The 14,236-nt window shown below is 41.1% G+C and overlaps 2 protein-coding genes across 5 annotated transcripts in view; one reads left to right on the forward strand and one right to left on the reverse strand.

The window, feature by feature from the left end:
- The first annotated feature begins 747 nt into the window (after positions 1-747).
- Positions 748-11,055, forward strand: LOC110531872 (mitotic spindle assembly checkpoint protein MAD2A). Its single transcript, XM_021615349.3, has 5 exons — positions 748-948; positions 1,252-1,398; positions 5,085-5,205; positions 5,546-5,649; positions 8,886-11,055. The coding sequence occupies exons 1-5, from the start codon at positions 885-887 to the stop codon at positions 9,056-9,058; spliced, it is 609 nt and encodes a 202-aa protein (XP_021471024.1). The 5' UTR covers positions 748-884; the 3' UTR covers positions 9,059-11,055.
- Positions 11,056-11,106: 51 nt separating this feature from the next.
- LOC110531873 (cGMP-specific 3',5'-cyclic phosphodiesterase) overlaps positions 11,107-14,236 on the reverse strand; it is a 97,772-nt gene continuing 94,642 nt past the window's right edge. For all 4 annotated transcript variants that reach the window (XM_090184046.1, XM_090184048.1, XM_090184045.1 and 1 more), the window contains exons 20-22: positions 13,430-13,504; positions 13,075-13,158; positions 11,107-12,933 (exon numbers count right to left, since the gene is read on the reverse strand). In XM_090184046.1, the coding sequence (XP_090040172.1) occupies positions 12,814-12,933; positions 13,075-13,158; positions 13,430-13,504 (279 nt within the window). In that variant the 3' untranslated portion in view covers positions 11,107-12,813. The remainder of the gene's footprint in view (positions 12,934-13,074; positions 13,159-13,429; positions 13,505-14,236) is intronic.

Here is a 14,236-nt window from a genome sequence, read left to right on the forward strand (position 1 = left end):
GAGAGGGCAAAGGGCAATGGGATCCTTTCATACTTACAAATATATTTTCCCAGCAGCACTATTGCTATCTCTAAAAAAAGAATTATGATGAAGAAGATCGTAAAAACCTCAAACCCTGCGAGTCATAATGATTTTGTAGTGGCCTGTGAATTAGACAGTGAAGGATAATAGTGTTGTAACAGACTAGAGTCAGAACGTGTTGAGAAAAAAATGGAATGGTTAAAGGGGCAATCAGCGGTTGCTACATCCATTATTGGATTTATGAATGAAATTATACGCACCCATTGATTCTTGAAGAATATAACGTATAAATGATTAATTGAGCTTAGTTTAACTGTCCTTATCAGAACTCAAAATATAGGCTTGTTTCATAAACAATGCATAGCCTCAAAAACATGGTTAAAACTATGATTTTGATATCATGGATGATCAGTCCTTGCATCCATGCACCGTCTGTGAATTTGAGTGATTACATTTGAGTGATTACATTTGAGTGATTACATTTGAGTGATTACATTTGAGGGATTACATTTCACCTCAGATTTTTACCGAACCAGTGGTGGGGAGTCACTTTGTTATTGTTGTAACTGCTGATTGGAAACGCATGTAATTGTCATAACATAATATGCTATGTCTGGAGGCTTCTTATATAACAGCATGGATGAGAAATTACCTGCAGAAGTTTGTAAATCTCGAAATCTAGTGAACATCGCCCTCTAGAGTAAAAAACAACAACATTGTTGAAACGTCATCAACTATGCGACACGTTGGTAAAACGCATGCGCAGGAAGTCCAACGCTAACAAATTTCAAACTGGGCAGCGGGTAGAAAGACTTGGCAAGAAAATACAATACAATTAAAGGATATAACTAAATAGTTAAATAATGACGAGCACACTGAAAGGTATTACCCTGAAAGGAAGCGCTGAGCTTGTGGCCGAGTTTTTCTGTAAGTATTTTACCGACTTGGTTTTATTTGGACAGTTTTTGTGACTGATCAAAAAAAAAGAAGTAAGGCATGCAAGCATGAATAACATGGCGAGGATTTTCTTTGTGGAAGCTAGCTAACATTGTTTTCAGTTACCACATCCGCATTTGTGCACGGCCATACGTTGTCAATGTATTTTGCTTCAATCTTAGTTATTAACATTCTGTATTTTGTTAATAAGTTAACTAGCTACTTTAGCTAGTTAGCTAACCTGTGTGCTTGGTTGTAACGTTTAGCTAGTTACGTTGTTTTCCCTCCCTGCAGCATTCGGTATCAACAGCATCCTGTACCAGCGAGGGATCTACCCTCCGGAGACGTTCTCCCGAGTCACCCAGTATGACATGAGCCTTCAACTCACTACTGACACCAAGCTGAAGAGCTACCTGACCAACGTGGTATCTCAACTCAAAGGTAAAGAATGAAATAAACGCCATTTAGTTGAATTAAGCACATTTTTTTTAAATGATTTTAATCTCTGTGATCTTAACTCCGAAAATATTATCCAATTGTCATTCTGAAGTAAAAGTGGCGATGCCCTAATCGAAAATGACTCAAGTGAAAGTCACCCAGGAAAATACTGCTGGAGTAAATGTTGAGTCATTTAAACTTCCGTATTTTAACGGGACCTTTTTCTTGTTTTCATTTATGGAGGCCAGGGGTAATGTTAGAGGGCTGCGGAACCTGCAGTTCTCGACAGAGATCATTGCGTCGCGTTCGGTATTTTTTTTTATGCTGGGAGTGGGCGATCAGATGAGACAATTTTGTGAAGAAAATAATTGTTGTCCCGCGGGTTATTTGGAAACTGTAGTCTTTCTGCTTTGTATGAGTTCGCCTAAGGTTACCTGTTGTATTAAAAGCACATCATTGTTGCATCATTCACACACTCAGAATGCACTGCTTCAAGTCTCCTACCTCTTTGTTCACATTGGCAGTGATGTAAAGTTCTTAAGTAAAACATACTTTAAACTGCTAACGTTACTTAAGTATTTTTTGGGGGGGTATCTGTACTTTTTATATTTTTGGCAACTTTTACTTCGCTTACATTCCTAAAGAAAATGATGTACTTTTTACTCCATACAGTTTCCCTGATACCCAAAAGTACTGTTTACATTTTGAAAGTTTAGCAGGACAGGAAAATGGTCCAATTCACGCACTTATCAAGATAATATCCCTGGCCATCCCTACTACCTGATCTGGCGGATTCAAATGAAAATGCTTTCGTTTGTAAATTATGACTGAGTGTGTCCCTGGCTAACCATCAAGTTTAAAATGTTAAAAAACAATGGTGTCGTCTGGTTTGCTTAATATAAGGAATTGTTTATTTAATTTCGTTAGTTTAGCAATTACATGTACTTTTGATACTTCAGTATATTTAAAAACCAAATACTTTTACTCAAGTAGTATTTTACTGGGTGACTTTCACTTGAGTCATTTTCTGTTACGTATGTTTCCTTTATCACATTTGGGTAGGTTTTCCACCGCTGCACATTATCAGTCAAGTGAATCAAATCCTATTTATTTGGATATCCGACTTGAATCTTTACAGTCTGCAGTCTGAATAAATGTGGCTTTATATAAAGCTGAATCCTGGACATTTGAATTGTCTGAATGGTCAAATCTGGTTGATTTGCACGTAAGTTTTTATTTAACTAGGCAAGTCGGTTAAATAACTATTTCTGACCAGGTTAGATACATTGTTCAGGGGCAGAACGACAGATTTTTAAATTGTCAACTCATGGATTTGAGGTTGCAACCTTTCGGTTACTAGTCCAACGCTCTAACCACTAGGCTACCTGCCACCCCAGTTGCGTGTTAGCTACACTATTGACATTGCTAGACAGCTAGCTAGTTGTCTGCTGTGGCTAGCCAAAAATGATGTGTTTTTAAAGTTGGGTCATCTTATCCCTTTGCGGCTTTAAACATGTTATTACACTATGATTTTCAACATTCAAAGCAACTGGGACACGTCAATGGCGGGCAAAGTTTTCACCTTAGCTTGCTACATAACTGCAGGAAGCATGAGCACCATCAATCAGCCTACACCACTGCTCGTACACCCATTGTTACTATGACAACAAGTGTAGACATGACAGCTGCCTGAAAACACACACATCCGATTTGGTCACGTGGTCCAGTAGTCCAAAAAGGATTTGGAAAACAACTGATTTGAGCATTAAGGCCTGCAGTGTGAACAAGGCTTTAATTGGGCGTGCAAGATCAAGTGCGCCTAGAATATGTGTGGTAGACTGCCTATGCATGCATGGGCGCCGAAGCACGGGACATTTATGGTTCCAAGGTTAGGCTATAGTGTACTACATTGCCTATAAATAAATATTGATCACCCATATTTGTCTCCGTCTGAAAATCGTCTCACTCCTAAAAGGTAGGCTATAAAACGTAGCTAGCTCAAGAGAAAGTGCAAGTCTCTCCTACTCGGCTGTCTTCAAACTACGCCTAGCGTATGCGCTGATATAGCCAAATCTAATGGGTCACGTGAGAATCACTAGTTATTTAACTACTTTTTGTAGGTTATATTTGCACATTGAATTAGGGTGCTAACCATGGCTGGCAAGTGAGCTGCATCGTCGCATACGCCTACATTAATATTGCGGGACTGCGGTTGGGTTTGGAATCAGTTCTTGCGGTAGTGGGTGGGAGTCGGACAGAAAGCAGCAATTGCGGGAAAAATAAATCTGTCCTGCCGCACACCTCTAGCCAGGGGCACACTCCGACATCATTTGGAAACAAAGCATGTGTGTTTAGTTAGTCTGCCAGATCAGAGGCAGTAGGGATGACCATGGATGTTATCTTGATAAGTGTGTGAATTTAATCTCAGGTCAGGCAACAGCTCTGGTGGACATTCCTGCAGTCAGCATACCAATTGCACTTTCCCTCAACTTGAGACATCTGTGGCATTGTGTTGTGACAAAACTGCATATTTTAGTGGTATTTTATTGTCCCCAATACAGGGAGCACCTGTGTTTAATCAGCTTTTTGATATGCCACACCAGTCAGGTGGATGGATATTCTTGGCAAAATAAAAAAGCCCACTTACAGGGATGTAAACTCATTTGTGCACAAAATGTGAGAAATGTGCTTTGTGAAATGGAACATTTCTGGGATCTTTTATTTCAGCTCATGAAACATTGGACCAACACTTTACATGTTGCGTTTTATGTTTTTGTTCAGTCTAATTGTGTTCTATGCTTATTGTGCATTTAAAAAAAAAAAGACGGACGAGACAGCTAGTATAACAGACTTTGGCTAAAATGCTGCTAGTGGTACCGCAATGCCGCGCCCGACCAACAGAGCATACATTTTCAATAATCAATGTTTATTGATTCTCTTGGTTTAGTGGTGTCTGCTCTGTGTGAAATTTGAGGAGTTGAGACATAAAAGAAGTATCGTTAGAAAGGTTAACTTCTAGGGATGCACAATATATTGGTGAGCCAATCGGAATCGGACGATATTAGCTAAAAATGGCAACATCGGTATCGGCCCTTATGTCTAGTTTAACGCCGATGTTAACTGATGTCAAAGCTGCCGTGCATACCTATATGACCTAATGACGCCACGTAAAGTTTTGCGCTACACTTGCGACACAGTGTCCCTAACCTAGCCCACAATGTCTGCTGTGTGGATCGAGCAGTCAACAAGTCGAGCAGTCATTTGAAAGAGTAAGAACATTTCAGAGAGAGAACTCAAAGGCGAAATCCATTAAAGCCAAGATAATGGAATTCATTGCCCTTGACAATCAACCGTTCTCTGTCGTGGGTGATGTTGGCTTTCGCCGACTGGACGAGCACCGGTACACACTAACACCCGTTAATATTTTCCAGTGAAGAAGACTTGGATGTCTCATGGTATCACCCCATGGTGGGGTGTGCAAAATGGGTCAACTTTGAGCCCCTTTATTTCCTCAACGTTTTGGCGTTTTAGGTCCAAAAAGGCACTTTCTGAGCACTTCAACCGTGGGAAAATGTGTATTGGTTTTCACCATCTTGATCATCGTTTTCATTTCCTCGTAGTATATCTGCTTTTTAAAAAAAAATTTTTTTACTGTAGCCTGGTGTGTAACTTGTGTCTCCGTATTGCAGAGTGGCTGTTTGACTGCACAGTGCAGAAGCTGGTGCTGGTGATCACATGTCTGGAGACCAACGAGGTGCTGGAGAGGTGGCAGTTTGACATTGAGTGTGACAAGAGTGCCAAGGAGATCAGGTAATGGAGGATACTCCAGCAGTGGACCTGACCACCACACACACACACACACTACACTACTCAGAACACACTGGACTATTTGTAGCCTTCTAGTACTTCCCACCAGGAACAGTGTCATACTTTGAGAATGTGGGTACTTTTTATGAAGAGATAATCAGTTTATGCCCTTTGGCAATTTTGTTGCATTTGCTATTTCACCGCTTGCCAATGTTGACTTTTCCTATCATGCCGCTGCAGTTAGGACAAGGTTAAGTCATGCCTGACCACTTGGTGCAATAGTGCAGTATGGTTTGACATTTAGAGTAAATGTGTGGTTGACTTTGTGTGTCTCTTCTCTCAGTGCTCCCAGGGAGAAATCCATCAAGTCCATCCAGGATGAGATTCGCTCAGTCATCAGACAGATCACCGCCACTGTCACCTTCCTACCCCTGCTGGAGACTTCCTGTGAGTACTGTTTGTGTGTGAACCAGTGTTTCCGTTAGCCGTTAATTGGCTGCTTTTGGCCAATAATACAATTTTTAAAAATGCAAGAAGGCCGACGAACAAAATTATTGCCGGACACGTTGTGTGCCAAAAAATATCCTGATGAAAACAAATATCCTATGTGGGTCCTTCTAGAAATAATGAGGCCAATGTGTACCATTGGGATAAAAAAATATTGTTAAACACAAAATGAAAGGATTTTCATGCAGTTCTGCATGTGTACTTAGAGGAATAAAAGTGAATTGACCCATAACTCCACCTATACAACAACAGGCCTAGGACTATACATCCTATAACCTTTCTGGCGCAGGCGTTCCGCTAGTGAAATTACATAGCGCCAAATTCAAAATACAGAAATGGTCATAATAAACATTCATAAAAAATACAAGGGTTATACATCGGCTTAAAGATGAACTTCTTGTTAATTGAGCCGCTTTGTCAGATTTCAAAAGGGCTTTACGGCGAAAGCATACCATGCGATTATCTGAGGACAGCGCCCCGCTTACAAAAGTATACAAACATTTTACAACCAAGTAAAGAAATTACAAAAGTCAGAAATAGCGATAAAATGAATCACTTACCTTTTCAAGATCTTCATATGGTTGCAGTCACGAGTTCCAGCTACACAATAAATGTTCGTTTTGTTCGATAAAGTCCCTCTTTATATCCCAAAAACTGTGTTCAGTAATCCACTGGCTCAAAGGCGGTCAAAACATGCAGACGATACATCCTAACAGTACCGGTAAAGTTTGTCAAACGATGTTTATAATTAATCCTCAGGTTGTCAATTGTCTAAATAATCGATAATATTTCAACCGGACAATAGCGTATTCAATAGAAAGGAAAAACAACGAAGGGCGCGCACTCGGTCACGCACGAAATCAGAACTGCATGTTTCTACAGTCTACTGACAAAAAGGTCTCATTCTTCTTAATTTTTTCAGAAAACAGGCCTGAAACCATGTCCAAATACTGACATCTAGTGGAAGCCATAGGAACTGCAATCTGGGTCCTAACCCATTAGATACTCTAAAGGCATTCAATTGAAAACTACCCACGTCAAAAAAATCCCACTTCCTGGATGGATTTTCCTCAGGTTTTTGCCTGCCATATCAGTTATGTTATACTCATATCCTGAGTATATCCTGAGCCTGATTAACAGGCAGTTTACTTGGGGCACGCGTCTCATCCAGACGTCGAAATACTGCCCCCAAGCCATAAGAAGTTAATTAAGCAGGGTTCATACAGACATTGGCAAATCAAATTCAAGGACTTTCGGGGATTTTTTTCAAGCACTTAATTGTAATTATAAGGGAGCAGGATAACTTTTTTCAATTAGCCGCAATAATTGCAAGGACTTTTTAAGCTCTAAATTAAGGAAATGTCTGATTTTCAAGGTAGGCCTAAGAGATACTTGAATTTCTGAGCGCCAAGTTCAATTAGGCTACGTCAAGCCCCTTGTAATTGTTTAACATTGCAAGTGTAACATGGAAAACAAAATGTGTTTGTAATGTTATTTCATTGCTGCTACGCTATGTCATTTGTCATTATATCCAGAATAACTCATAGGAATAGCTTTGGGTGTGGTGCAATACTCTATCCTCCACAATTGCGCACAGTGGACATGTGTCCAATCCGAGGCACAAAAACATATGCAAACGTGAACACATTACCTTGACACTTTCTCTGTTAAATCTTAACGGGACCCCGCTGTGAGTCAAGCGGACAATAACTACAACCGACGATCAACATCAATTTGCAAAGGCTATTAGATCCGACGTGGATCCAGGCACCACTGTCTTCGCCGGCATAACTAATGAGACGACAAATACTCTGGACGTTCCTCGCGAACACCTTTTTTCACATGTGCTATCACTACAGCTGTTTGACACTTGACTGTCAGATGTGAAAATATCACGGTGTAAACTAATCAGCCGGACACCAAATGCGCATCCAACAAGTATTATTGCGTAATTATAGAAGAACCACGTTAATGACCGCATCGTTTTAAGTATCAAGGTACGATGACTGTCGGTTAGAAGCATTCATTTTTGCAATCACATTTATTATTGTGCATTTGTTTGCCTGTGAAAACTGTTTTCACCCTGTAACATAAGGAGATACGAAATGTTATGTGGTTATACTGCCTTTCTGAGATCTCTATACAAACAACTGTCTGATAGCTAGGTTCAAATGCAATGTCTAATTTAACTGCTTAATGCTTAAAATATGATAACTTACTACATAAATGCAAGGACAGAAAAGTCATGTTTTGTGTCACGATTTTGGACAAATATGTCAAGACACCAACCATGATAAAGGGTTAAACAGGTTTTAAATAAACTTGTGCGTTTTATTGAATAAAGCTATGATCCCCCTCCTCTATATATTAATGTAATGACAAGAAAAAAAATTGGCAGATTGTTATCAATGATTTATCATCAGCTGTAACTAGTTGTCCAGCGTAGGAAATCCTCACTGGTACCCTAGGTTATAGAAAGACCCATATACATCACTTTAGCTATGCATGGGGGGGGGTTCCATTTTCTCTTTCAGTCACAATGTCTGTCGCTCAGTGAAGTTTTTCGGTATTAGGATGTTTTGCAAGATTAATCTCCCTCAACAGAAATGACTGAAGTGTCATGAATATCCACCAATTAGTATTATTTAGATGAAGCAATGTTTGTTCCTCTAATGCCTGGTCAAGTAGTTAATTTGTTAAGTAGTTGGTCAAGTAGTTAACTTAATTTGCACTGTTCTTATAATGTTTAAGGTATTTAACTACTGGAGGCACATACAAGTGGAAAAATCAATCGATCGGGAATATTGACACGGCAAGGCATATGGGGCGGCAGGTAGCCTGGTGGTTAGGGTGTTGGACTAGTAACCGTGAGGTTGCAAGATCAAATCCCAGAGCTGACAAGGTAAAAATCTGTCGTTCTGCCCCTGAACAAGGTAGTTAACCCACTGTTCCTAGGCCGTCATTGTAAAATAAGAATTTGTTCTTAACTGACTTGCCTAGTTAAATAAAGGTAAAATTAGTAAATATCGACAGAGGGAGACGTGCAAAGAGCCAATGTTAACTTGGTAGACTATAATTTCTCCTTGCATATTTATTGCAGCCACTTCCATGTGGTGTTAATGACATTTCACCACACTGTCTGATGTTCCTTGATAACACTTGATCCTTCTCCCCAGGTGCCTTCGACCTCCTCGTCTACACCGACAAGGACCTGGAAGTGCCGGACAAGTGGGAGGAGTCAGGCCCCCAGATCATTGACCAGTCGGAGGAGGTTCGCCTGCGCTCCTTCACCACCTCCATCCACAAGGTCAACAGCATGGTGACCTACAAGAGGACCGACTCAGCCTAGAACCTGACCTCTAACCTACGACCCCCACTGTACATAGTTAACTCTTATGGTCTCCTCTCCCCTGCTGCGTACTATAGGTATGTTGGAGATTGACTACAACGGATCTACAAATCATACTCGGTCGTCATTTAGGATGCCAGGTGATTTGTAGATGAGTCGCCGACTGCAATCTCAAACGCACACAATACATATGAAAACAGAAATGTTTTCTTCTCCCTTCGCAACTCATGTCTCTCATTATCTTTCTTTACGTACAGTGCCTTCGGAAAGTATTCTGGTCCCTTAACTTTTTCCACGTTTTGTTACGTTACAGCCGTATTCTAAAATGTATTCAATGTTTTTTTCCCCCTCATCAATGTACACACAATACCCCATAATGACAAAGCAAAATAGTTTTTAAAATTCATTTTTGCTAATTTATAACAAACTGAAATAATCACGTTTGAAGCACCTTTGGCAGCGATTAGACTCGAGTCGTCTTGGGTATGCGTTGCTGCACAGCTATTTTCAGGTCTCTCCAGAGATGTTCGATTGGGTTTAAGAACGGCTCTGGCTGGGCCACTCAAGGACATTCAGAGAAGCCACTACTACGTTGTCTTGGCTGTGTGCTTAAGGTCGTTGTCTTGTTGGAAGGCGAACCCCCCCCCCCCCCACACACAGTTTTTCATCTCTCTATACTTTGCCCCGTTCATCTTTCCCTCGCAGTCCCTGCCGCTGAAAAACATCCCCACAGCATGATGCTGCCACCACCATTCTTCACCGTAGGGATGGTGCCAGGTTTCCTCCAGATGTGACGCTTGGCATTCAGGGCAAAGAGTTGAATCTTGGTTTCATCAAACCAGAGAATCTTGTTTCTCATTGTCAGGGAGTCTTTAGGCGGCTTTTGGCAAACTCCAAGTGAGCTGTCGTGCCTTTTACTGAGGAGTGGCTTCCGTCTGGCCACTCGACCATAAAGGCCTGATTGCAGAGATGGTTTTCCAATCTCCACAGAAAACCTCTAGAGCTCTGTCAGAGTGATCTGGGTCACCTCCCGGACCAAGGCCCTTCTCCCCCGATTGCTCAGTTTTGCCGAGCGGCCAGCTTTAGGAAGAGTCTTATTTGTTCCAAACTTCCATTGAAGAATGATGGCGGCCACTGTGTTCTTGGACCTTCAATGCTGCAGACATTCTTTGGTACCCTTCCCCAGATCTGTGCCTCAATACAAGCCTGTCTCAGAGCTCTACGGACAATTCCTTCGACCTCATGGCTTGGTTTTTGCTCTGACATGCACTGTCAACTGTGGGACCTTTATATAGACAGGTGTGTGTCTTTCCAAATCATATCCAATCAATTGAATTTACCACAAGTGGACTCCAAACAAGTTGTAGAAACATCTCATGGATGATCAATGGAAACAGAATGCACCTGAGCTCAATATCGAGTCTCATAGCAAAAGGTCTGAATACTTATGTAAATAAGGTATTTCAGTTTTTTATTTGTAATACATTTGCAAATATTTCATTATGGGGTATTTGTGTGTAGATTGAGGATTTTAAAAATGTAATCCATTATAGAATGAGGCTGTACCGTAAACACATTTTGGAAAAAGTCAAGGGGTCTGAATACTTTCCAAAGGCACTGTGTGTATATAAATAATCCTTTTACACTGATTATTCTGTCCTGTCTTTTTCTCTGTTTTATTGGGATACTTTGTTCTTCCTGGCTCGCTGCTTTGATGTAAATATTGCCTGTAAGTGGTTACTGATCCACTTTGCCTTCATTTTTTTTCTTGTCCTCTATCCAGTTCTGAGCCTCTCTGTTTTAGTAGCTAGTGGTTTGTGTTGTATTTTTAAGAAACATTCCTGAAATGTGTCCATTTGATCGTCCTCAAGTCTGATCTGTGTGTTACTACTGCAATTGCCCAGAAGGTGGCAAAGTAACACGTTTTTTTTTATTTTTTTTAGTTCTGGTTAGTTATCATCTCTCTGTAAAAGTAAAATAAATGGTTGTTTAGACAAGTATGACGTCATCCAAAGTTTGTTTGCACAAATGACATGGCACACAGAAAATAAGCAGTATCCTTTTAATGGGAAGTACCATTGAACTTGTCTCAGTGTTCTTCAGAGTCGACGAGCAGGACGGGGAAACCCCTTTGTCTTCACACGGAACCGCGATACACGTCGTATTACCTCAGCCTCCACTAATAACCCACAGGGCTGCTGTCCTGTGACTGCACATAGCCACCTTTTTATAGAATTCTGTAACTTCACATGCAACACACAGGTCTATCATTGGTGAAGTAACACATATTTTTCTAGAAATACCAATCGGAGACCAAAGCTGTGTGGAATTGAAAAAAGAAAAGCAACTATCCTTTTAAAAAAAAACATTATTTTTTTTAAGCACAAATTCAGGAACAATGTTATTTCTGGAAACTTCTTCAAGTACAAAATACAACCACAATAACAACTGTGGTCCTCGGAGTGACCACGCACGTCTACACGGATAAGTGCTGCAAGTTAGGACATGGTTAAGTAACATTTGGATGAGTTTCTCCTGTGAATGACAGTGATGCAGTTCACATTTCTCTACCTGAAAAGTACTATAGTATATTGTGTAAATGTTGGAGGCAGAAAGTTTAGAGAAAGATGAGTCATTTTCTGATTGAAAGAGAGTTTGTAGTTATTCAGTCCTGTCATTCCCTGTATTGGAAGAAATGTAAAAATAAAAACAATTCTATAATGCCATTTTTAAAATGTTCCACTATAAATACAAATTACCTCAAGGTAGACTGACAATATTGCAAATTGATTTTGGGCTTCCGACTGTCAAGCTCTGCTTTCGACGAGACACCCCAGCCTCACATTCAACACGTTTTTAAAAAAGGACCACCTGCTGGGCTGGTCCATAATGAGGGCCAACAAGTGTCTACATACAAGTAGGTTCTTGTGAAATTGGACCTCATACCTATCATGTCACAGGAAGGCAGTGGAATCTTCTAGACCAAGTGTCTAGTCTTTGGCTCCTTTACAATTTGCAAAGTTAAAATAATACAACCCCTAGAAATACACACATGAATGGATGGTCGAGTGAACTTTTCAAAGCAGAGACATTTGGATCGTTTGGTAATAAAACACACACTGTTTTATAAAGACGTGTGTGTGTGTGTGTTCTCAAAACGAAACTGACGATACAGTATAGAAAACGAATAAATATATAAAACATAAATATGCAATAGTTATAACGAGTGACAATGTTACAAAACAAAAATGTACGTTCTCTCAAAACCTTTGTGGTGTGTGCCTGCACCCTGGTGTTACAAAACAAGCTTCCTACTGTGGTGCTGTACGGTGTGTAGAAAGTAAAGTTGTATCTGTACTAAGACCTGGGTTCAAATAGTATTTGTAGTCTTTAATGGCGCTCTCCTGGTGCAGTGGCACCAATGGAATAGCTCAAGTTATTTGAGAGATTGCAAATACTGCTTGAACCCGGGTCTGTCTGTCTACAGTACTACGGTGTCGTATTGATTCCTTGGAGCTCAGTAGGCCCGATAGTAGCCGTGCACACGCAAACCTCTCCTGTTCAGTCTACTTCACTTCCTCAGACTCAGGGATATACCGTAGTGAGACTTCCTTCATGTAGGGAGAGGACTTTGTGCAAGAAAAAAAAATGACTATGGTTATAAATATAGCTTAGTGTTGATGTCGTCTGCTCGGCGGTGGGGGTGGTGTAGGGATGGAGTGAATGTGGGGATGGAGGAGGGACGTTGACCACTTCTACACCACTCCGTTGAAGAAACCTTTGTCGCCCTGTTCGGCCAGAATCTTCCAATTCTGCCTGTTCTTCTGGCAGCCCTCGAGTAGTGGCGAACAGGACTCAGACATACCAGCCAGGGTCTGATGGACCGACAGACAGACAGACCGAGAGAGGGGAACAGGGAGAATGATAGCGCACCTTCCTTATGTCATACATGGTATATGGACAATTACATTTTTCTTAAACATGATAAACAAAGATCAATAATTTGTGTGCCTCACCTCATACAACTGTGTACAGATGGCATCGATGAACGATACCTGCATGCTCGGAATCTTATCCCGCTTTTCCCGATTCATCAGATCCTAGGAAAGAAAACGAACGTCAGAAAACATAACTTTTTTTCAAGTCCAAATCTAATTTGCTCTCAAATTGATATCTGACTTAGCGTGCCAACTAGTAAAAACCTTGCTCTGCACAAAGTCAGCGTGTACACATGCCAGGATATTACAATCAGAGCCTTGTAAAATCTATTTCACAAACCCTGATCTCCGATGGCATTGGCCCAACTGAGCCATGTAGTAGTGCAATACAGAATAATAAGTGCAGGTGGTAAGGCATAGAAGAAATGCTTACTATTGGCTCAATGTTGAGTTCTTGTCTCTCCTTGTCCCCTTGCTCAAAGAACTCTGTAGCCACTAGCTCGGCTATCTGCAAGAGAAGATGGAGAGAGACAGGCAGCTTTTAGAAGTGCCTCAAAGTGGAATGATGTTTCAATCGGCTTAAAGGACAAATGTAATCCCCGTAGTCTTTTCGACAACCGCGTGCAGAGTCCGGTTTGATAGGATGCAGCCCTAGGATTGTATCTGAACAATTGCTTCAGCCAATCGTTTGTCCTACTCAGGCTTTTCAGTTTATTCATGCTTTTCGCAGATATCTGTGCATTTCAACGGAGGTGTTTTACATGAATGTGATTACGAGGCAGGTTGAGAGGGAACGGAGGCTGGATAGGCAATCGTACTCCTGTTATGTGGATCAAAAGGAAATTCTCTGTTGCCAATTTGATCTGATACCCCACAATAGCACTCGCTCAGCGCCCTACAAAGTGTTTCTTGACATTTCTAGCACGGGAATGATGCAATAGCGAGAAAATATATAGAGAAAGAAAGAATCAGCAGGGTTGCTGCTTCTGAACAGAGCAACTGCATTGATGGACTCTTACTCTTAACAAGGGATCAATAAGATCTGACTAGGGCCTCGGGTCCCCAATCAAGGAAGTGTGTGTGTGGCAGCCATCTGCGGAAACACTGATTGGAGCTGTGTAATCAAGACTAGAGAGCCGCGGGGTGTTGGGGTTGGGGGGGAGGGGAGGGGAGGGTTGGGGGGGGGGTTCAGTTGAGGAAAGGAGAGAATGCGGGGGAGGAGAGGAAGGGGGAGGAGAAT

This window comes from Oncorhynchus mykiss, chromosome 9, assembly GCF_057628025.1.
Source record: "Oncorhynchus mykiss isolate SJ-2025 chromosome 9, ASM5762802v1, whole genome shotgun sequence".
Classification (NCBI taxonomy): Eukaryota; Metazoa; Chordata; class Actinopteri; order Salmoniformes; family Salmonidae; genus Oncorhynchus; species Oncorhynchus mykiss.

Coding starts and splice junctions, on each gene's coding strand:
- LOC110531872 (XM_021615349.3), top strand. CDS start 885: ATGACGAGCACACTGAAAGGTATTACCCTGAAAGGAAGCGCTGAGCTT. Junction 949..1,251: donor GCTTGTGGCCGAGTTTTTCT/GTAAGTATTTTA, acceptor CCCTCCCTGCAG/CATTCGGTATCAACAGCATC. Junction 5,650..8,885: donor ACCCCTGCTGGAGACTTCCT/GTGAGTACTGTT, acceptor CCTTCTCCCCAG/GTGCCTTCGACCTCCTCGTC.